The 22,251-nt window shown below is 40.7% G+C and overlaps 1 protein-coding gene across 1 annotated transcript in view; it reads left to right on the top strand.

Moving 5' to 3' along the window:
• Positions 1-22,251, top strand: part of LOC103258203 (LIM zinc-binding domain-containing Nebulette-like) — a 193,008-nt gene that overhangs the window by 124,635 nt on the left and 46,122 nt on the right. Inside the window, exon 2 of the mRNA XM_008055910.2 lies at positions 13,639-13,723. Coding sequence (XP_008054101.1) covers positions 13,639-13,723 — 85 coding nt within the window. The remainder of the gene's footprint in view (positions 1-13,638; positions 13,724-22,251) is intronic.

Raw genomic sequence — 22,251 nt, 5'->3', positions numbered from 1 at the left:
GATTCTTCTGTTTTTCCCCAATCTGACCTTATCCATTGACTGTCAACTAAGGCATCTTCCACTTTTCTCTCTACCGACAATGCTTATTCTTTTAAGCAACAATCTCTGGTCCTTTCTCTCTCTCTCTCTCTCTCTCTCTCTCTTCCTGTGTATGTGTGTGCGCATTTATAATATGTATATTTACATTTTAAAAGATTTGAGTTGGGCTTTGGGTAGGAGGTGCTTGCTTTGCCATTTGAGTTGAAAGTGAATATGTATGATTTTGAAAGTAATAAGTATGCTTCTTTTAAAATATGACACCTAGTTCAGACCTTCCACAAAATCCTTTTCTTCCTATGCCATTAACCTGTGATGGAAAAGATTTAAAGCTGAACATCTTTCTCCTGATCCAAGACACTGAACACAGCAGAAGTAAAATGACCTATTGAATTTTAGTTTAATTATATAATCAATGCCCAGGAAAAAGAACATTTAAAAAAGAGTTGATGTGTTATTTTGTGGTTAGACTCTGCCTTGAGGTACCTAAGAAAAAAATGTGACTTGCTGAGTGAGTTGCTTGGAGGAAGTGAGGAGAACAGGTAGAGAGACACAGTAGCTGGCAGTGTATTCATTTTCTTTAACATTTTATTTTCTTTAACATATACTGGTGTGAAAAATGTTGATTTTGTTATAATTTCCCTCCCCCCCAATCTATCCTGAAAAACCATATTTAAATTAATTTAATTTACAAAATTTGGAACTTATTGGACAGTTTCCCCCTCTCCTAATTATATTTCTCTCCTTAAAGCAGAGGCCAGTGGCTAAATAGATTTCAGTTTGCTGAAATTGCTTTGATAGCCTGAAAAGTTAAGAAACAACTGATCTGCAAATTGTCAAATAAGTAGAGTCTATGGATCACAGAGAGATTTATCCTATGGACCAGGATATATAGCAGCAATTGTCTGAATTACTATGTGGAGAAGAATGTTGAATCTTTTCTAGACTCTGTGGAAAGAGTATGCGATTGGTAATGTCTACTCTGACCATGGGAGATGGAGATGGCACATGAGCTGCTAAATATATAGACCATTATGCCAATAGTGGTGATCGTTCTTGTAACTATTATTAATATTAATTATTAGTTTCCCACAATTTATTTGGCTTTTTTTGGCCATATATTTATTTGTGAAACTCACATTTTAATGGAAAATCTATAGCTGACTATAATATTGCATTTCTAGTTTGTGTAGGTCTTGTTTTTTCTTTTGTTTTTTTTTAGTTGAAGTCTCACTCTTGTCACCCAGGCTGGAGGGGTCTTTTCTTAAAAATAGGATTATTTTATGCTTTCCCCCTCCTTTAGGCTTTTAAGAATTATTTTTTTCTTATTGTGCATTTGCTATAGGTACTATATTATCTTTAACCAAGGAATGCAATGTGATCCTTCCCATGTTTCTAATGTTCTGTTTTCTTGCAAACTTTGTTTTGATATTTTTCAGACTCTAGGCATGTCTTAGATACTTGAGTCCCAAATCTGCATGTGTTCCTCTTGGCTGTAATCAACAGTGCCGTTTGGTGTTCCAGGCACAAATCACAGGGCTGCTCGATGTCACACATTTTCTTGTTTGTATATTCCCTTGATCAATATCAGCAACAGCACAGGGAATAGACTGTTTTCCACCAGCTCATATTTTTCTTAAGCAACATGTAGGTACGTGCGTGCATGCTTGCGTGTCTGTGTGTATTAGTTTCTCGCCTTTTACACCATAATTCAAAATCTAGGTGACATGTTCCAATAGCTGATAAGCATTTCATAGTGTGGTAGGTCAGGTTTATCATGTAATCCCTTTGATAATGCCTCCTTTTATAAATACACGAGAGAAGTTACAATGGAGTCCTGCTGAGGAAGTAAATCAATAGGTGGCAAGTTGTTTGACCCTTCGAGCCAGAAAGAGAATTTGGTAAATTGTTAGACAGGTTATTGACTGCCCTTTAGAGAGCCGGGGGTTTGGATTCTGTAACTCCTTTCGGCTGGGGCTTGTATTTCATGTATGAGAGGCCTACATTATCATAATCCATTTTTCGCTTTTATGTTATCTATCAGCAACCCTCCTAAGCCTGCTTTCTGAAGGGCATTCTCCATTTACTTGCTCTAATTCTCTGTCTTTTTTTTTTTTAAATCATAAAATTGATGTTTTGCAACCAGCGGCATTATATGTGAGTTGTTTATGGAGGTGCTACAAGGAAGAGGATTAGTGGTAGAATTAAGAATGGGATGATGACTATGGAAGGAAATTCATGAATAGACATCACGTTGATGCCATAGGAAGATACGCTCAAGAAGCTTGTTAGGCTGGAAGATCCTGGAAAGACATTAGGATTAGAATTATAATGTCTTTGGAAGAGTGCTAACAGTCCTCCAGCACATTTTTACTTAAGTGTCTCTATTAGGTAGAAAATGCCCAGAATGTCACCACCATGTAAAAAAAGTGTGATCTTAAAATGTGTCTACATTAAACAATAAGTCCCCTTGCAGCCTTCACACTGGAATATTAGTGGAAAAGGGTAGAATTGTTGACGTACTCATGCTATCGTCTGAGTCTTAAAGCAATCAACAACATGAGAGTTTCTTCACTTATACAATTTTATGCATCTGAAAAGATAAACCAAAGAAGATTATTTTTGCAAATTAGTAATGGCTGCAAAATTTCTTAGGACATTTTATTGATTTGAATTTTTAAAAATACTTTTTTACTCAAGGGAAGAAACTTTCAGGTTTTCTTGTTCTCTTATATAGCGTACCATTTTCCTTTAACTTTGTTTTAGTAGAGTCTCACTCTGTCACCCAGGCTAGAGTGCAATGGCATGATCACTACGATCACAGCTCATGGCAACCTTGACCTCCGGGATTCAGGCTATCCTTCCACCTCAGCATCACAAGTAACTGGGACTTCAGGCATGCTCCACCACACCTGACTCATTTTTTCATTTTTTTCTAGAGACGTTTCGCTATGTTGTCTAGTCAGGTCTCAAACTCCTAGGCTCAAGCAATCCTCCCACCTCATCCTCTCAAAGTGCTGGGATTGGACAACCCCCTGGGGTCTCCTCCCACTCTGGGAGCTTTTCTGTCCTCTCAATAAATCCTGCTTTTAAAAAAACAACAAACAAACAAAAAAACAAAGTGCTGGGGTTACAGGGGGGAACCACCATATCCAGCCTGCAGTTCTCAAACTAACAGAATCTTTTATGTACAGTGAATGTGAGTTTTAACATATTCTCTTGAGGAATGAAATAGGAATAGTGAACATGTACAATCCCTGCCCTGAAAGAAAAGAGGGAAGAAAGCCCAAGGCTTGGGTTTGGGTGTCCAGGCCTTCTGCTCCTTGGAAAGAAAGAAAAGGGGCAGGTGTAGAAACTGTGCTCAGGCAGCAGTGCATCTGCAAAGGCAAGTGCCCGGCTGTGTTTCATTCTTGCCGCGGCAGCTTGGAGCTGGCTACGGTTCAGATTTTCAAGGCATTGGAGGAGGTCTTCCTTAAACAAATCTGTTAACATTTTCATTTTTTTGGAGAACACAGCGCCTTGTCGATGTAAATTCACCAGTTCATATTTCTGCTTGAAGTTACTCCAGCTCACTGGTCCTGGGCCTCCCAGCCCATCAGGACTAAGTGTGGTTTGGGTCCAGTCTTCTGTGCCTGGCTTCTGGGTCCTTATGCTGCGTTTGTCCCTGTCACTTATTCTGCCGGGAAAAACCTCTTTGTGCCAAGTGGGAGGTTCCCTGGGCCTCTCCAGCTCAAGGCTTTATCTCCTGGGGTGACTGTCGTGTTCATAGCGGATGGGTAGCATCCCACTGGGATCGACTATCATTTTCCTTCTCCCTGTCTCCTCCTCCTGACTCTATGCCCACCCCAGTGTCATGCTAATCCTTTTCTCACTACATCTGGACTTCAATGCAGGTGTTCTCAGTGAGACGAGTTCAGATGGGACAGGGCATCTATGAATAGAGAGTCTAACCAGAGAGAATTGTCCTTTGTTTCTATGGCTCTGCTTATTCCATATGGTGCACATTAGCATCATGCATTGACCTCCATGTGGGAGCAATTGGAGGAGGCTGGTGGTCATCAATGCACACTAGTATGTCCTACCAGTGGTTTGTGGCCCGGCCTGTTCTGATTGGTCACCCTTTTTGCTCGATGAGTGTCATGCCATGCTAGTGTTAGTTTGAAAACCACTTCTGCATGGAGACATGACTAATAACATTGCCACAAGTTCCATATTTCACATATTGGATATTTTTACTCATTTTTGCATTTGCTTCTCCTAACAGTAGTTGAGAGAGGCTGTTGAAATGTCTTACCATGTTGGTGGATATGCCAGTTTTCCCCTGTCTTAACAATTTTGTGTTCTCTCTTTCTCTCTCTGTGTGTATGTATACACACATATACAGATTTAAAAAACTTTTGAGGCTAATACATGTTGGTTAATACATTTTTGGTAATTTAAGCTTTTATCATTATGCAGTGTCTCTATTCTTAATAAAACCTTTAAAGAGTATTTTGTCTTATATAAAAGTGTAGCTAATTTATAGTGGAGTTTAGAAGTGTGACAATATCAGTGTTTGGGCTAGCAAGTATTGCTCATTTACATTTTTATGATTGTTGAATTGTTTCTCTCAACTGTTAAATTTCTATTTGTCTTGTCTATGCTATGCTTCTTCTTCTCTCTGTTCTCATTCCTTTTTTATTATATTGAATTGGATTTTTGATTCTTTTAAAATATTTGATTTTTCCCTTTTATAGGATTTGAATTTATGTAGTCTATTCCCATTCTTTGCGGTTACAGTTGAAATTTTATCACATGTATTTAAACAAAGTCTGAAATTGAGTAACACCTAGCCTTTCACATGAAGAAGAGAAGAATCTTAGAATACTTTAATTCTCATATCACCTTCTCAACTTGTCCAGTCTTTTAGTTTTGTCTCAAAGAATAAATTACCAGATAGTAGACATTTTTATTGTTCCACAAATGTGTGGTGTGTGTGTGTGTGTGTGTTTGTGTGTGTGTGTGTGTGTGTGTGTGTGTGTGTGTGTGTGTGTGTCCATGCATGCATGAGGGCTCATTTGCACCTTATTTGCTTCCCATTCCTTTTGCATTTTAGCTTGTCTTTCTGAAATTGTTTTCTTCCTGAAGTGTATCCTTTATAAGTAGCTTTATAGAAGATCTGATGGGGGCAATCTCTTTCAGGGACTGTTTATTTAAAAATGTTTTATTTTTCATTGTTGTTACACAAGGCAGTTATTCAGACTTGGGACAAATACTTAAAATTATGTTTAAACCTTCTATCATCTTCTCATATCCCAAATCATTCTGTTCTTGGTCCTTGAATAAAATTACTTCCTTGGCTAAAATCAGAGTGTGAAAGATGATAGTCTGAAGCAAAGTTATTGGTCCTTTAGACTTGCCCCATGCACCCACAGCTAATGCAGAGAGGTAGAACTGAAAAGCCAGTTTAATAATCTGAGGCCAGAACTTTCTAAATGTTCTTAAAAAATTAAGCTGCATTTTCTTAAAAGGTAGATAATATATTTAAAAATGCGAATACACTTCTTTCACGAATGATACCCTGTTAGGCACAAAGGGGCCTGTGCTGGACTTCCCAAGACCATCCCCAGATTTGATGGTTCTATAGGGGTCTCATAAGACTCAGCATATATCCTGCTTCTTCATGGCTATGGTTTATTGTGGTGAAAAGATACAAAGCAAAATCAACAAAGGCAAAGTACTTGGGGCAAGTCAGGAGGAAACAAGGTGCCAGCTTCCAGAATCCTCTCCCAGCAGAGCTGCTTGGTATGTACTTAATTTCCCCAGCAATGAGTTGTGACAAGACATGCCAGATGTTGCCAATCAGTGGAGCTCGTTAGAGACTCAGTACCCAGGGTTTTTACTTGGGGGTGCGGGGGAGGAGTCTATCACCAAATTCCAGACACCCATAAGGTATTTAGCTGTTTGTACAAAACAGCTTAAGCGCAACGAACTATTCCTACCAATTAATGGTGGTAGGAACCCTCCCCAGTTCAAGTTCCTAGACACCAGCCAAAGGTTGTTCTTGTAAGCAAGACTTTCAAATGATAACATGCAGGCCCACAAGGAAATCATGAAATAATAACAAATTCTTTTGACCCCTAAATTCTGCTCTCAGATCCTCTAATTTGAATGTAACTGTGACAGTGGTGAGGAAAACAGAAAGCCAGAGAGGGCGGACTTGCGTGTTCAGGAGAAACAAGATAGAAACAGGAGCAATTGACTCAGGATGTGATAAAAGATTAAGGGATGATGGTGGACTCTTTGACTTTGTCAGGAGATAAGATGAAAGGTGAGAGATTTGTTGGAAAGATCTAGGAGTCTTCAACTTAGTGACTTCCCATAATGTTAGAGATTTATATCTATAACATAAGTTTTCTCAACCTCAACATTTTTGACATTTTGGACAGGATGAATCTTTATCAGGGAGGGGAGGGGGGCCTGTCCAGTGTCCTGCAGGATGTTTCACGGCGTTTCTGGCTTCCACCTACCAGATACCAGTCCTGTTTTCCCTTGCCACCCCGCACTGCTAACCCCTCTCATGTGACAGCCAAAAATGTTTCCAGACATTGCCTATTGCTAAATGTCCTTTGAGGACAGTGATTGAGAAACCACTGTTTGAAAACATGGGATTTACAATAAATAAATTCATAAAGGTTTTAGCTTTATATATCTGGGTGATTTATGAATATCTCATATTTACAGTAGTTTTCCATTTATAAAACCTTTTCATGTGATTCTGACTCATTAGAGAGCCAGGAATACTTTATACCCATTGTACAGATGAAGGCTATGAGACTCAGAGGTTATGTCACTTTTCAGGAGAGCAAGTAAGTAGTTGTAGTAGTAATGGTAATAATAATATTATTAATATGTAGACACTTTGTTGAGTGTCTCCTATGAGCCAGACTTCATTTGAAATGGCTTACATGTATTAATTCTGTAGCAAGCCTGAGAAATGCTGTCATTGTGTTTATTTTGTAGATGAGAACATTGGGACCAGAGAGGTTAAGAAATCTACTCAAAGGCACATTAGGTAGAAGAATCAGGTTCAAGCCCAGGCAGTTTGGCTCCTGTGCTCTCGTAAACAATGGGCTCCGTATAAAAAGTGAGCATTTCTGGACTCTCACTCTCCTCCATTAGTGGTCTTTTTTATTCCCGTCTCCATGGAGGCTGCCATTTTTTGACTAGCTCTGGTCTAGTGGTTTGCATAGAACTCTTCCTACATTTTTACCAACTGAATCTCACTGCAGTAAAAAATTGGAAGTCATCATTCTGTGACCTAATGTTGCTATTTAAGATGCAGTCTCCTGTTATTATCTTCTTTCCCTCTTTATCTTTAATATCGCATTTCATGGAAATCTGGATTTGCTGCCATTGTCAGCTCAGTCTTGACACATACACTTCATCTGGTTCCTGCAGTCTTCATCTAAGAGACTTCTGTTTATGATGCTTAAACATTTCATGACATTTCCCAGATCCTCCAACCAGCTCTAATGTGTTTGTGTGTCATAGTTCCACAATTGTGTTGCATTTTCCAGGGAATTTCTGAATGTGTCGATTCATCCATTCCTTCTTTTGTATTTTTTTTTTTTTTTTGCTTGTTTCCTGTTTCTCTTTGAGCATCCATTTCTCATGCCCCGTGCCTTCTTCCTACATTCTTACTCCTAGTATGGAGGAGAAAAACATATCATTCTTCCTCTAGACCCAGTGCAGAAATCCTCTTCTTTCCTTAAGATTTTGATTTGACTGGGCTCGGTGGCCCAGCCTGTAATCCCAGCACTTTGGGAGGCTGAGGTGAGTGGATTGCCTGAGCCCGTGGGTTTGAGACCCACCTGGGCAACTTGGCGAGGCCTCATCTCTACAATAAATCAAAAAATTAACCAGGCATGGTAGTGTGTGCCTGTAGCCGCTAGGCATGGTAGTGGCTACTTGGAAGGCTGAGGTGGAAGGATCGCTGGAGCCCAGCAGGCTGAGGTTGTGGTGACCGGGAACATGCCACTGCACTCCAGTCTGGGTGACAGAGTGAGATTCCAACTCAAAAAAAAGAAAAAAAAAAGGATTTTGATTCAAGACACTTGTACTAGGAAATCATTTTACAACCATTTAAATGCAGTATTTGGAAAGAGCTAGAACTAATTGTATGGTGCCACTGATTAATTTTAAAATGCTTTGCTTCTGTTTCTATAATCTTTAAAAAAATTTTTTTATTTTAAAGATGTGGGGTACAATTCAGGGTTAGGTATACAAATGTTCATTATGCAGGTACCCTTGTTGGTGAGTCTGTTCCTATAATCTTAGGAGGGACCACTGACCTCTTAGTTTATTTCTGTATCTGGATTTCTTTTCTTTTGCAGAAAGTTTCTTTTGGGCTATACACTCTGTAATACGTTTGAGAGTGCACTCTAATTGCAGTCCAAAAAATGGTTAAAATCCATAAATAAAGATTTCTGATTAAATATGTGCAACCCTGAAAATCTGTGCTACTTTATTCCACAGAATGTATTTTCCAAAGCAAAATGGAACGTGCTCAGTGTTTATAATAGCTTTAAAATTCAGCAATACATAGTCACTACATTTTAAAGTAAAGTTCAACTTCCCAAACTGGAACTTGCACATATCATATAACATGTTGCTGTTGTCTGTCCACCTTCCTTTGTCTGCTGCCTGGGGCAGAGTTCAGATGCAGCTCCAAGAAGGGTGTGGCTGACACACTCTCTGAATTCCAGACAAGGAAAACGGTGATGGGTGGGTGGATGAGAGTTGGGATTATGAGTTCAGAGCAGAATGTTGTTGGATTAATTTAGGACTAAATGGACACGATGCTGAGAAATCCAGTGTTTGACAGGACTTCCTTATGTGCCAAGTTTGGTGAAATTAGTTTCTTCCTGATATTATAATTGTTATTTTCTTCCTTCCTTCCTTCCTTCCTTCCTTCCTTCCTTCCTTCCTTCCTTCCTTCCTTTCTTTCTTTTGAGTTGGAGTCTTACTCTGTCGCTCAGACTGGAGGGCAGTGGCATGCTCATGGCCACCGCAGCCTCGACCTACTGGGCTCAGGTCATCTTTCCAACTCAGCTTTCCAAGTAACTAGAACTATAGGCATGTGCCACCATGCCTGGCTAATTTTTTGATTTATTGTAGAGATGAGGTCTCACCAAGTTGCCCAGGCTGGTCTCCAACCTGTGGGCTCAGGCAATCCTCTCACCTCGTTCTCCTAAAGTGCTGGGATTATATGTGTGAACCACCGTGCCTGGCCATAAATGTTATTTTCAATGTATATAGCTTCTTTCTTTGTAATTACACTTATTTCTTTTGAGCTTTGTGGTCCCAACTCATGAGGCCATTCCACTCTCTTTTGATAGCTAGTTTTTTTTCTGAAGATCTCTTGAATTGTGCTAGCTTTGATTATAAAGTGAATCCCCAAAGTCTTAGGTTTTAATTCATTTAACTACTCATGATCTCTGGTAGTTTCAGGTATGAATTCCTTCTTTCCCTCAGTATTCATTATTTTGGTTACTAATACTAAATTGAACTTTTTCTTTCTTATATCAAAATTTTGGATAATTTCTTCCTGTTATGCATCTTTAGAGAAAGTTATGATATTTTATATATATATATATTAACCCACTATTACAATATCATTAAATTTTAGGATTTAAAAGGATATTGGAAAAAGTGTAAAGCATTGTCATCTATTTACAGTTCTAGATATAATGGTAAGTTTGCATAGTATATTGGTAAGCTTTTTGCTTTGGTCATCAGGTTAGACAAGACAGCAGAAGCTTTTCACATTTTTTTCAACTGTAGCCCTTTTTTAAACATAGAACTTAGTATGGGATGGTAATATAAAACATATACAAGTGGTGTTTTATTAGTATGCATGTATTTTATAAGTTCAAATCTATCATGCTTTCACAATGTAAAGGCAAATGGTGAGAATAATTCAATTCTTTTATGAAGTGATACTTCAAAATTAGTGATATGTTCACAAATGAAATTCATTAGTATCCAACTAGAAATCATTTTTGCCTTGCGCGGAGGAAATTCATGCACACAGAGTGAAGCAGTTGCAAATTGTACCCCCCTCCAATAGTTTACTTTTTAATTTCAGGATGTTCTTCAATAAAAAATTAAATAAAATTTTAAATTAAACCTAAATGGCAGGAGAGGGTTGCCCTCCCAAAGCATGCCCACAACTGAGTGAACCTACAAGTTAGTATGATCTACTAACTCAATGGTAAACTTTGTGTATCACATTTGAGAGTGCATTCTGATTGCAGTCTAAAAAATGGTTAAAAATCCATGTGTAAAAATTTCCAATTAAATACGTGCAGTTCTGAAGATATCTGGGCTACTTTATTCCACAGAATATATTTTGCAAAGCAAAACAAAACGAAACATGTTCAGTGTTTATAATAGCTTTAAATTCAACAATACATAGTTGCTATATTTTAAAGTCCAGTAAAGTTCAACTTCCCAAGCCGGAACTTGCACATATCATATAACATGCTGCAGTTGTCTGCCTACCTTCCTCTGTCTGCTGTCTGGGGCAGAGTTCAGAAGTAACGCCCAGAAGGGCGTGGCTGACACAGTCTCTGAATTCAGGACAAGGAGAGTGAGAGACACTAGCTAACAGCTTTCTCTCTTGAATCAATAACTCTCGTGTGTATCAACATCTTAAACAAACTTGACTATTGAGATTCCTAGTTTGGGTAGAAGGAGACCAGAAGAGAAGATTTGGTAGGACCGAGTGTTATGCATGAGAAATGATCTCTGGGCAGTCCAGCGTTGTTAAATACACAGTGATCTCTTAGGGTTTAGACCCTCCCACCTTTGTAAACTTTGAAAGCACAACTGCTTTATATCATGATCTGGCCATATCTATTAACATGCCTCTACATTATCATCAAAAAATATAACCAGATTTGTATATGCTCGAAGAAGGCAAGAAAATGATGTAAAGGTTTTTAAGGCTGAAAATTAAAATCGATAAAATGAGTCCAGCAGTTTTGGGGTCAATTTTGGTTACCTGGAACATTGACTTCTATGAGACATTAAATTCCTGAAGAATGCTGGAAAAATGAGACATGCACGAATGTTTTCTTACCATGAGTCTGACTCCACGGGGTTACAAAATATTTAATCTTTATATCAGAAGTGCTAGTGTGCTTTGGATAGGTTTTACAGAGTTTATTTGTGCTGACAAAAGATAAGTCCATCAGCCTTTTCATGGGAAGCCAGGGACAGGGAAGAATGCCAAAAAGAACCTTCTGAAGGGACAGCAGAGTTTGAAACAGGCACAAAGGACGTTTGAGAAGCCACAGGAAGAGACACAGGTGGACATCAGAAAGAAGAGGGGCAAAGGAGAAGGAAATGGGGAGGACATTCTTTGAGGAGAAGCTCTGAACTCTGTAGCTTTTGTAGTGATGGTATCACAGCAGCCGGAGATATCCCTCAGTACCAGCCAGGTGTGGGGAGTGGTGAGTGGGGAAGACGGCAACTGTGACTCAGTGTTTGGGTCCTTAACTGCACAAAGGAAGAAAATGCCATCTCTTCACCACCAGGAGGGTTATCTTTGAATGGAAGAGGCACTGTGTGTTTGCAAAATGTGGCAACATATATGACATGTGGAAGCTTTGCTGTAGCCCAACCATGGGCTCTTAGGCTTTCACTGGTTGTTACCTCCTCCTCTTCCCTTCATTTCTTCTGTCCACAAATATTTATTGAGGTCACACTGAGCACCCGACACTAGTAGGTGCTGGGGATATAGGCAAGAATGTGCCCCAAAAGGGAAAAGACAGCCTGATCTTGCAGTCACTGGACTCTCATTGTACTGTGAGACAGAGACATGCCAGTAGGATGACATGCATTAGAGCAGGGGAAGGAAAGGAATGTTCCTGGTCCAAATTTGGAATGCAGGAACGCTTCCCAGAGAAAGTGATACCTAAGGTGAGACCTGAAAGGTAAATACAGCTACCTGGGGAAGTGGAATAGGAGGACAGATGGGTGTTCTAAACAAGGGAAACAGCATGTTGGGGAGCTGTAGGAAAGAGAAGAGGAGTCTTCGGGACTGAGATGATCTCCAAGGCCAGAGTATTTAGTGGAGTGAGAAATCTTCAGAGGGCTGGTCTCAGGGGTGTTGGAAAATGGGAGGCTGGACTTTATTCTAAGGTCAATGGGAAGACACTGAAAGGTTTTACTCAGAGGAGTAACATGATTGGATTTGCATTTTAGACCATTTGCTTTGGCACTTAGGATTGAAAGGGCAAGACTGGTCAGTGTTGTAGTAGTTACCTGAAAGATAAATGTGGCCTATAATTTTAAAAAGTAGTGGAGATGGAGAGTATATATGTACGGGTGCCAAAAATGTATATACATTTTAAGTATGATGTTCACTAAAAAGATGGTATTAATCAAATGAATACTAACATCACCATGCGACAGGCAGGGCAGTCAGAGAAAATGGTGGAAGCATGGTTGAACGAACATCATACCACACGTTGCTACCATCATTTACATTTCAACTTTGAAAAGTAATACATAGATAATATCTCTTAAAATGTGTATACATTTTTTGGCACCCCTGGTATATATGTAACTGTGATCAACATATATTTAAAAGATAGAATCAATAGGCCTGGTGATTCTTTTTGATTGGTTGATTAGATGTGTGAGGAGTCTATATTACTCTTAGGTTTCTGACTTGGGCTACTGGGCACCCATAAATGAAAAAGTGAGCACAGGGGAGGAACTTGTCTCAAGGGTGGGTTGGGGTGATGAGCAGTTGTGATTCAGACTGGTAGAGTTTGTTGTGGGTATGGAATAAGCAAATAGAAATGCCGTTGGATCTGAAGCTCAGACTTGGGAGTGATCTGAAGATAGGTCAGGAGTCCCCAAAGCTGCAGGAAGGAGTGCGATCACCCAGGTGATGGTGTGGACTGAGAAGAGAAGAAAGCCCATATGAGGATCCTGAAGGAGAGATGAGCAAAGAGAAACCCATAGGAAACAGGGAAGGAACAACTAGAAGTAGAAGCCAGGCCAGCAGTGTGTAGCAACATGGAAACTGAGGAAGAGGGTGTTTCAGGATGGAAGGGAGGCCACACAAGAGGGGGACTACAAGGTGTCTGTTTCCTGTGTCCACGGGAAGTAATTATAACTGTTGCGAGAAAGTTTTGGAAACAGAAGTTAGAAGCTAAACATAGAGTAGAGGAGTGAGTCAGAGAGGAGATGGGCAGGGACAGTGAGGTTAGGTCTCTCTATAAGGAAGTTTGGTTGAAAGAGTAGATTGTACGCATGCTGGAATGTGTATGGGGTGGAGGGAGGAGCAGCAGAGGTCAGGAGAGCCTTGAGCTTGTATGAATGCTGGTGGGAAGGAGCCCCTAGAATAGTGGAGCCAAGGTTGAAGTTGTGGGAGTGAGCTGGCGTAGAAGGTCCTGGGAATGGAATGGGATCAAGAAAAATGAGAGAGAGATGCCCTTAGCCAAGAGAACAAGTCCCGCATCCACTGTGACAGAGGGGAAAGATAAAACAATTGGTGTTTTGTAGTACACTATTTTAATTGTGTTAAAAAAAATTTCTCCACAGACACTACCCAAAGCAGTCCTTCACAACAGTGGCAGATACACCTGAGAATCTTCGCCTGAAGCAGCAAAGTGAATTGCAGAGTCAGGTAATTTCTGGAAGGCTATCTTCATGATATTGTTACCACAGATTATTCACAAGGCCGCTCTCCTGGGATCTTTGTCATGCTGTTTGTGCCAGGTCACCAGCCAGAGTATAGGCTGAAAGCAGGCCTGTCTGGGAATTGTGGGTGAAAAGCATTGGGCATCTGTATTATTCCTGGTCTTGGATTGTCTTAATTTTTGGTTCTGTTATTTACGGGGACTAGGGCAAGTAAATGAGTTCTGGTCAGAGTCAGTGTTTCCCAACAACATTGACTTATTTGGTCCTAAATATTTAAAAACATTTTACATTTTATAAATAGCTTTTCCACACCGCATATGTGGGGGAAAAGCAAGGTGTTAACTTGACCCAGTTGCAGTGCGTGTGGGGCTAACACCCTGTCTGTGTATCTCACACCAGCCACAAGCTTTGTTTTCCTCCTGTCACTTTGTTCATATTTTTTTCATATGTCACATTGACAGCATGAACAAAGATTAGAACACCACAATTGGCTCCCAGTCAACCATGTTAGATGGCAACTTGCCTTCAATATGGTGAAATACATCGGTTAAGACTAGGATTGTGAATGGCAGGGGTTTCTACAGGGATACCCAATCTCTTTAAGAAACACAGGGTGCTCTCTTTCAAATCAGCTACCTTGCCTGACATGATATAGTCAGAAGTTGAGCAACTACAGTGCAACCCATTGGTCAACGGTGAAGTAGAACACTGAGGAAGGGGGAGGGAATGCTGGTTTTTTGGCCGTCTTTGGCTGTTCGTTGTTGTGTTATGGCCTTGGACCGGATACTCCGATCTTTGTGCTTCTGTAAAGTGAGGCAGTCTGTCTTGTCTACCTGTCTTGAGGGTGGCTGCAAGTATCAAATGAGGCAGTTAGGTGTGAAAGCATTTTGTAAAGTTAAAAAGTATTCTATGATGGTAGGAGCTGACTATAATGATTGTTATTATGGTCACTGGGAACTCCTGGGATGAAAAAGGGAAAAGAACAGAGTTTGTGAAGGAAAGAGGAATCTAGCTGGGTCTGGAAAATGTCAGTCTGTAGCTCTTCTTATGAGAGTAAGCAGCTCTCAGTAGCTTGGGGTCAAATTATTTCCTTGGCAGTGTATCTAATCACAAGGGAGACTGTGGTCCCCTTTTTGGGGAACTTGGGGGCTACTTCTCAGGCTATTTAATTAGAACAAATATAACTGTCGGTTACCAACACCTTAAAGACTTGGTTAGAGCTGTGTTTTGTTTGTTTGCTTAAAATGTTGAGTTTTTTGGTGCTAAGCCACTGATGCCAAAAATTAGATGCTGGCCAGAGAAAGACACAGTTATGGAGGCCATAAGAACATCCCTGCTCATTCAGACCTCTGGGACGACAAGAACTTGCCTCTAGTCTTTGCAGATCCAACAGCTTTCTTTCTCATCAAGTTAGGATTAATCGGATAATTCTAGAAAAGTACGCATTGGAAAATAAAATGAAGTCAAGCAATCAAATACTTACTTTCTGCCGATTATGTGCCTTGGTACTGTGCAAAAGAATTTATAATTAGCTACCCCTCCCTTCACAGAGCTCACAGGGCATCTAAGGAAAGAAGACTGACACACACCTGGAATGATTATGCTTATTTTATTATGAGGACTCAGAAAAGGAGGGGTCAGTGTGGATTGGCCTGGAGAGTGCTCCATGCTAGAGGTGAGATCTGGACGGAGATGGAAATTTGAGAAAGAATCTGACATAAATGCTGTCTCCTTCCTTTGGATGGCACGCCACTGCCTTTGGACTCAGTGTAGTGGTTCGAGGTGTCTTCAGCTCAGCCCGGGAGAAGCATTTATTATTTTCTACCATGTGGCTGGCTTTGGAGGTGCAAAGCAAGAAGGAGGTCATTGTTTTATGAAAGGCTGACTTCATTCGCCCTGATAGCAAGTTGTAGGCTTCAGAAGGCAGTGTTGTGCAAATCATTATTGGCTGGTGGGATAAGAGCAAATAGAGATATGTACAAAGCACCGTGGGATTGCCAAGCAGTGGTCAGGATCGCATTTTTCTTTGGGATTTTGTTCAAATGTCATCTTCTCTAGAAACAAAATGTAGGACTTCATCAGGCAGACAACATGAGAAATTCAACTCCATTCAAGAAACATGTATATTATCTATTATGTGCAAGGAATTGTGCATTGGGGAGGTAAAGACATCATCATCATCAACAACAACAACCTTGCTGTCTTTCAGGCACACAGTTTTACAACCCTGTGAGACAGGCAGTCATTATTATCCCTGTTTAAATGAAACGCTCCATGTGTAGAGAACTTGAATAACTTGCTCTTGCAAACTTAGCTGGTAAGGAGTCAAACATGGAATGTGACCTTGGTCTGTGGACCCCCAGTATCCATACTGTTAGCCAGCACTTTGGTGCTTTTGCTCAGAAAGCATCTAGAAAAGATCTGTAAGAACATAATTGTAATACATGGCCAGTAGTGGTGTCTCATGCCTGTAATCTCAGCACTTTGGGAGTCCGAGACAAGCGAATTGCTTGAGTCCAGGAGTTTGAGAAAATAATTGTTATATAAGGGGATGATGCAGCAAATGCAAAGGTAGGATTTTTTTTTTTCTTTTTTGGAGTTGGAGTCTCACTCTGTCGCCCAGACTGGAGTGCAGTGGCCGCTTCCGGCCACCGCAGCCTCGACCTGCTGGGCTCTGGTGATCCTTCTGCCTCAGCCTTCCAAGTAGCTGGAACTACAGGCGCGCGCTACCATGCCCGGCTAATTTTTTTGATTTATTGTAGAAATGAGGTCTCGCCAAGTTGTCCAGGCGGGTCTCGAACCCGCGGGCTCAGGCAATTCAGTCACCTCAGTCTCCCAAAGTGCGGGATTACAGGCTGAACCACTGAGCACGGCTAGGATTTTTTATAAAGTAGAAGTGAGAACAGCCATCATTATTTTCTTTCTGAATGAGAGGTGAAAATACTTTTCTAGGAGTATTTCTATTTTTGCAAGAGGGTGAAAAGACATCTATCCTAATGGTAATACTCAGTAATGACATTTGCTTTAATTTAGCCTATAAGGTGATTGGATTCTGCAACAGAGCATTTCCTTAGAGTTTTGATATCTGGAATTCTGAACAACTCAATGGTATCAGTGGAAAATCTATTATTAATATTTTATATACTTGTTTTGGTAATTTGTGTTGCTAAATGAATCACATCTATTCATAGCTTCAAGTTTTCAAGTTCTGAAAGCGTTTGGAATTGTTTGGTTAAAACTAGTTCTCTTCCTTCAGTTCATTAGCTTGCCAAATGAGCCAAAATAAAGGAAAAACACAAATTAATTTTCAGTCCAATCTAGAAAGTTATTTATAGTAGCATGTTGTTATCTTGTCCTTTTAAAATTTATCTTTCTTGCTCTTTTTTTCTTTTACTCTTTTTGAAAGGGTTATAAGCACTGTCAGCATTTTTTTTTTTTTTTTTTACACCTAAGTGCCAAATTTTGTCAAGCTTTTTTTGGGGTCTATATTTGGTGCCAGATTGTCATAATAAAAGTATATGAAATACTGGTGAATAAACAAGCAAACCAGGAGTTAGCTTTTCAGAACAGGTGCTAGCCAGTGGTTTCTGGGCATTATCCAGCTGGTGGTGAATGTTCACTTGGCTAGCCCCTGACTATGTGAATGTGGATTGCCTTGAACTTGGTAGTCAAAGAGGGAGAGAGAAGGAGTAGCCCTTCTATCATCACTAGTTCCCTTTGGATTACATGTCACAGCATATGCTTCAAAGAAATAACATAAGTGGTGGCAAGGCGCCCCCATGGGCCCACAGCAGCATATTCAACAAGGGGCAGAAATACAACTTTATAGCTGGGGACATTAGTAACATTACAGTCCACCTGTGGCGCACCAGGCTTCATCTCATTCTCTGTGGGAAAGGGAGCCCGAGTACCAAAGCCCTAGCTTAGAAACAAAGGTTTTGGGACACAAACTCTTTGTAAGTTGTGGAATCTCTAATCTTTCAAAATTCAGGTGACACAAACAGCCCCTTAGGAAAAACATTTCTTTAACTGATTATTTTAATACTGTGTGGTAGGGTAGAAAGCATTTCTTTTCTCATGCTGTGTAGTACACTCTGTTGGGAGAGAAGGCACAGATGCTTTGAGAGAAGGCACAGGGGTTGCAGACTTCCCAAAACTGTGGAAATGGTTCTTCTGGTAGAATTTTGAGTGGAAGCCCCCCTCGAAAAGAGAGCAACTTGGGGCTATTGTGGTTGAAGCTGGATGGGGATCCAAACCCCTGCCCTCTCCAGGGTCCCCTCATCCTCCCACCCCCAGGGCCTTAGAAAACTTGGGTCTCTATAGAGCATCATTTAGAAAAAGACTGCTCAAAAGGAAGATGGGACAGCAGCTACTTCCCCACTTAGTTGTTTATGTGATTGACTTAGCTGCTTGTAATCATGCTGAAAATAATAGGGATATGGGGCTTACTGTGTTCTTTAGTGGAGTGTTTGTAATTTATAAGCGCTGATAAGATGAAAGATGGAAGATGATGAGGGTAGAATGCAAATCATTCAGGAACCTTTGAGTCTTCCTCTTGTAATCTATGTTGGTTCTTTTTTAATCTAAGTTTCTGCAGAGGCATAAAAACATGGTTCACAGGGAGTGCTATGTATGATAGTAGTGAGGGTGAGAAGGTAAAGAGATTTTTTTTTATAGGCACCATAACAGTTAAACATCTTTATGGAAGGAATTAAGACACGTGTTTAATAGAACCCTCTGGATGCTCAAGAAGGCAGTGATGTGGCATGCTTGCCTTTCCCTGGCTCCTCTTTGTTACCTTTCACTCTGTGTTCCATTTCTAAAGGTTTCTCTCTCAGCTATCTGTCATCTAACCATCCAGTAAGGTGTTAAATAATTACCTAAAGCACGGCCCCTCTCAGGGGGCAGTTGCATTCTAAAAGGTGTCTGCTGAAGTCTGGCTTTCCTCGAAGCAAGGGGTCTCTGAAAAACTCTATTTAATGTCAAAGAATGACGGGAAAGCTATTTTGGGTAGCATCATCTAAATGTTTCAAATCCCGTTCTTGGGCCCTTGCCCAGTCATACATTTGATCTAAATTTCATTTGTCACAGAGAATTGTGTGCCAAGTTCTGAGCTAGATACTGGGGATCCTGCCATCAGTGAACCAGGCGAGGCCCTGGCTCTCAGGGAGTGTGTAGTCTAGTGGGAGAGAGGATGATAATAAAAGAACAGGTAAAATCGCAACATCAACAAGATTTGCAGAGAGAGCAGGGTATATTTTAATTGTGTTTTAAAGCATTTTCAGGGGGTTGAAGGCCTGAGGACCTTTCTGCTGCAGATACATAGTTAAATCCCAGATGGTCTGCCGGATCCTGCACAGCTGTGGATCCCATTTCTAAATGAGTATCCATTTCCCCCCCTTTTCCTGATCTTAGCTTACTCTTCTTTGCTCTTCGTTAGGTCCTCTTGCAACCCTTTATCTCATCAGACAATTTCAGACTGTTAAACACAAAGACTGTTTCTCCAGACAGTTTTTGTTGGTATTCTTGTGTTCCGCTGGTCTTGGACAAGAAGCCTTTCATATTTGCCTTTTAATTTTCTCTCTGCTTTGAACCCAATTTTGGCAGCTTTACACATCTCCCTGTTTGATTTTCCACCATTTGATGCCGTCTTCTGATCCTATGGTGATTCAGCCTCTTGTTTCTCCCAACGAACGTCTTCTTATGTACGTAAAGGTAAAAGTTCATCGGGAGAAGCTTCGGCATGTTTCTTTTCAAGGTTTTGAGGCAGTGAAAATGATGAGAGATTATGTTTCACATACAGGAATGGATGAATGTGAATAAGAACTTCAAAGGAGAAATATTAATTCTCTCGATGTGGCACATTTCTTTCAGGGAATGTAGCATGCTGAGCAGATGTTAACTCTAACCTTTGAGACTTCTCTAGCCCTCATGATTTCCCATAAGTCAGGGTTTTTTTTTCCTATTTTACTCGTGGATAAAATGATATAAGAGACAAAAATGTCAGTAGTGAAAGACAGGAAAATAACCAAGATGTTTTGATTTGCTATGTCACTCCTGGGTTTTAGGGCCTTTTATCATGGGGGCTGGTGTTCTACGCTTAACCTTCCTAAAATGACCCGTATCCTTCCCATCTGGTTTCTAGAGTCCTGGAAAGTGGGGCCTTTGATGGCCACCTGGCCAACCCTAGCTCCCTTTCTGCCATTCCTGGAACTCATGGCAGAGGGTGTGAGTGCTGCATGTTGGAGGGGCTGGCTCCAGGCTATTTGTTATGATTAAGCGGACCAGAATCAGATAACTGGCCCTTGAGTTAAAAAGTTGTATTTATAGCCCATCAATTCTGTGGCTCTGGGTCATGAATATAGCATTTATGATGAGACTATTTCAAAAATATTAAATCATGCCAAGTGCAGTGGCTCACACCTGTAATCCCAGCATGTTGGAAGGCCAAGGCAGGAGGATTGCTTGAGACCAGGGGTTTTAAACTAGCCTGGGAAACTTAGCAAGACCCTGTCTTGCCCCCCACAAAATAATAATTTTAAAAGGCTATGCTATTAAATGAATGTGTTTTTCATCTTTTTCTTTCATAAATCATACTCTGCCATAACTCTGCCCACTATGGCTCCAGAGAAAGGAACAGAGTGATGATTGCTTGGGAAAGAAGAGAATATGGTCCCATGTGAAGGGGAATGACTAAAATCGAGACCGAAACATGGCCTCCCCTCTGCTGTCTAAAGTCTCAGAGAGGGAAGCTGGGGGAGGCAGGTTAGCCAAAAGCAGAAACAACCATTCCTCGAGATATACTTCCAATCCCCTCCCACCTCCTGCTTGGGGCCTCCACAGCATGGTGGGTAGGTACAAACCTTGAAATTCCCAGTATCTAGTCTTTCATGCCGTGGGGAGGGTGAGAGAAGCTCCAATATTCCTTGCAGTAGGATGATGAGGGTGTTCACTGGGGAGCTACCAAGGGTCCTGTTGCTGCAGGAACACCCTTCCCTGGAGGCCAGAGTTGGATGTGCAGGCGGGGAGAAGTGATTAGACCTTAGCAAGAAGCAAGGAGGGACAGAGTCTGCAGGTGTGCCACCACGGTCTTCTTGGTCCAATGGAGAACACACCACGGGGTCACCAGCCACTTATACATCTTATACTGTCTTCAGTATAAGATGCCCACAGGGTGGCCGATGACTGAGAGGACAAGGAGATGCCGCTGAGGTCAAAGAGGTGAGAGGAAAGAAGGAGGGAATGTGGGTGTGGGTCCAAGACTTCCTTCTCCCTTCACTTTGAGGCCACTGAAGTCTTCCCTACTCATACATGCTAAGGCATCAACTTGGAGAGAAGTCAGAAAATAGGAGAAAATCTGTATTTACCTAAGCTGATTGTTTAAATTGTTGAATGGATGGAACTAAATTTAGTTTTTTCCACTTTAGTGTGGTAGGGACTTGTGAGGGATAGCAAAACAGCTCCAAGGAATAAAGAAGCGTGGTTTTCTTTTGGATCTGATTATTTGTACATTGTAAGAAAATTGCCAACCTGTTGTGTTGTCGTATATACTTTGATTTTATTTGGTAAAATATGATACTGGACCAGCCATCAAACTATCTGTGTTCTCATTCTGCCTCTGCTACTGAGTGTAACATTGGGTACCCCTGACCTTTCCCAGATCACAAAATGATGAGTAATACTAGGTGGTCCCTGAAATTCCTTTTAGTTGTATTGGTCTCTGATTTTAGTACAAAAACATTCTGTGATGACATCTCAAGTTAGCAATAAAAGAACTTGGAGAAAAAAAAAAGGAACCACAGTTTTTTTCTTTTCTGCCAAAATAATAATAGACCTGCAGTTTCACGTGACCATTCTCTAAATAGCTCACTAACTGGACTTGTCTCAGATATTGATTGAAGGTCATAATTGAGAGATTGCAGAGATCTGAGGATGTCAATGGGCAAATCAGTCTCCTACTAGAAGATATGTCTAATTTTGCACTACTCATGTTTAAAAACAGCACAAGACAAAAGAAGACTAGAATAGCTAGTCATACTAGCCAGTCACTGATAACAACTCATCATTTGACTCACTTGTTGAGCTTTAATAGCCTACATTCAAAGTCAGTTATGACATATTATACGACTTTCTAAATGCCTTAGTAGATGTTTTTCAAATTTTCTATGTAGAAGTAACTAGAATAACTAAATGTTAGTGTACTTTTAGAAAGTATCTTATTTTAGTTTTACTTCCTTTCTGATTTCTTTTCTTTCCTTTTTTGAGTTGGAGTCTCACTTGGGTGCTTAGACTGGAGTGCAGTGGCACACTCCCGGCCACTGTAGCCTCGACCTGCTGGGCTCTGGCAATCCTTCTGCCTCTGCCTTAGAAGTAGCTGGAACTACAGGCGCATGCTACCACGCCTGACTAAATTTTGATTTATTGTAGAGACGAGGTCTTGCCAAGTTTCCCGGATGGGTCTCGAACCCGCGGGCTCAGGCAATCCGCTCACCTCAGCCTCCCAAAGTGCTGGGA

This window comes from Carlito syrichta, unplaced genomic scaffold, assembly GCF_000164805.1.
Source record: "Carlito syrichta isolate Samal-C Ts95f unplaced genomic scaffold, Tarsius_syrichta-2.0.1 Scaffold302026, whole genome shotgun sequence".
Classification (NCBI taxonomy): Eukaryota; Metazoa; Chordata; class Mammalia; order Primates; family Tarsiidae; genus Carlito; species Carlito syrichta.
Note: the sequence above shows the minus strand (reverse complement) of the source record. Positions and strands in the feature narration are given on the sequence as shown.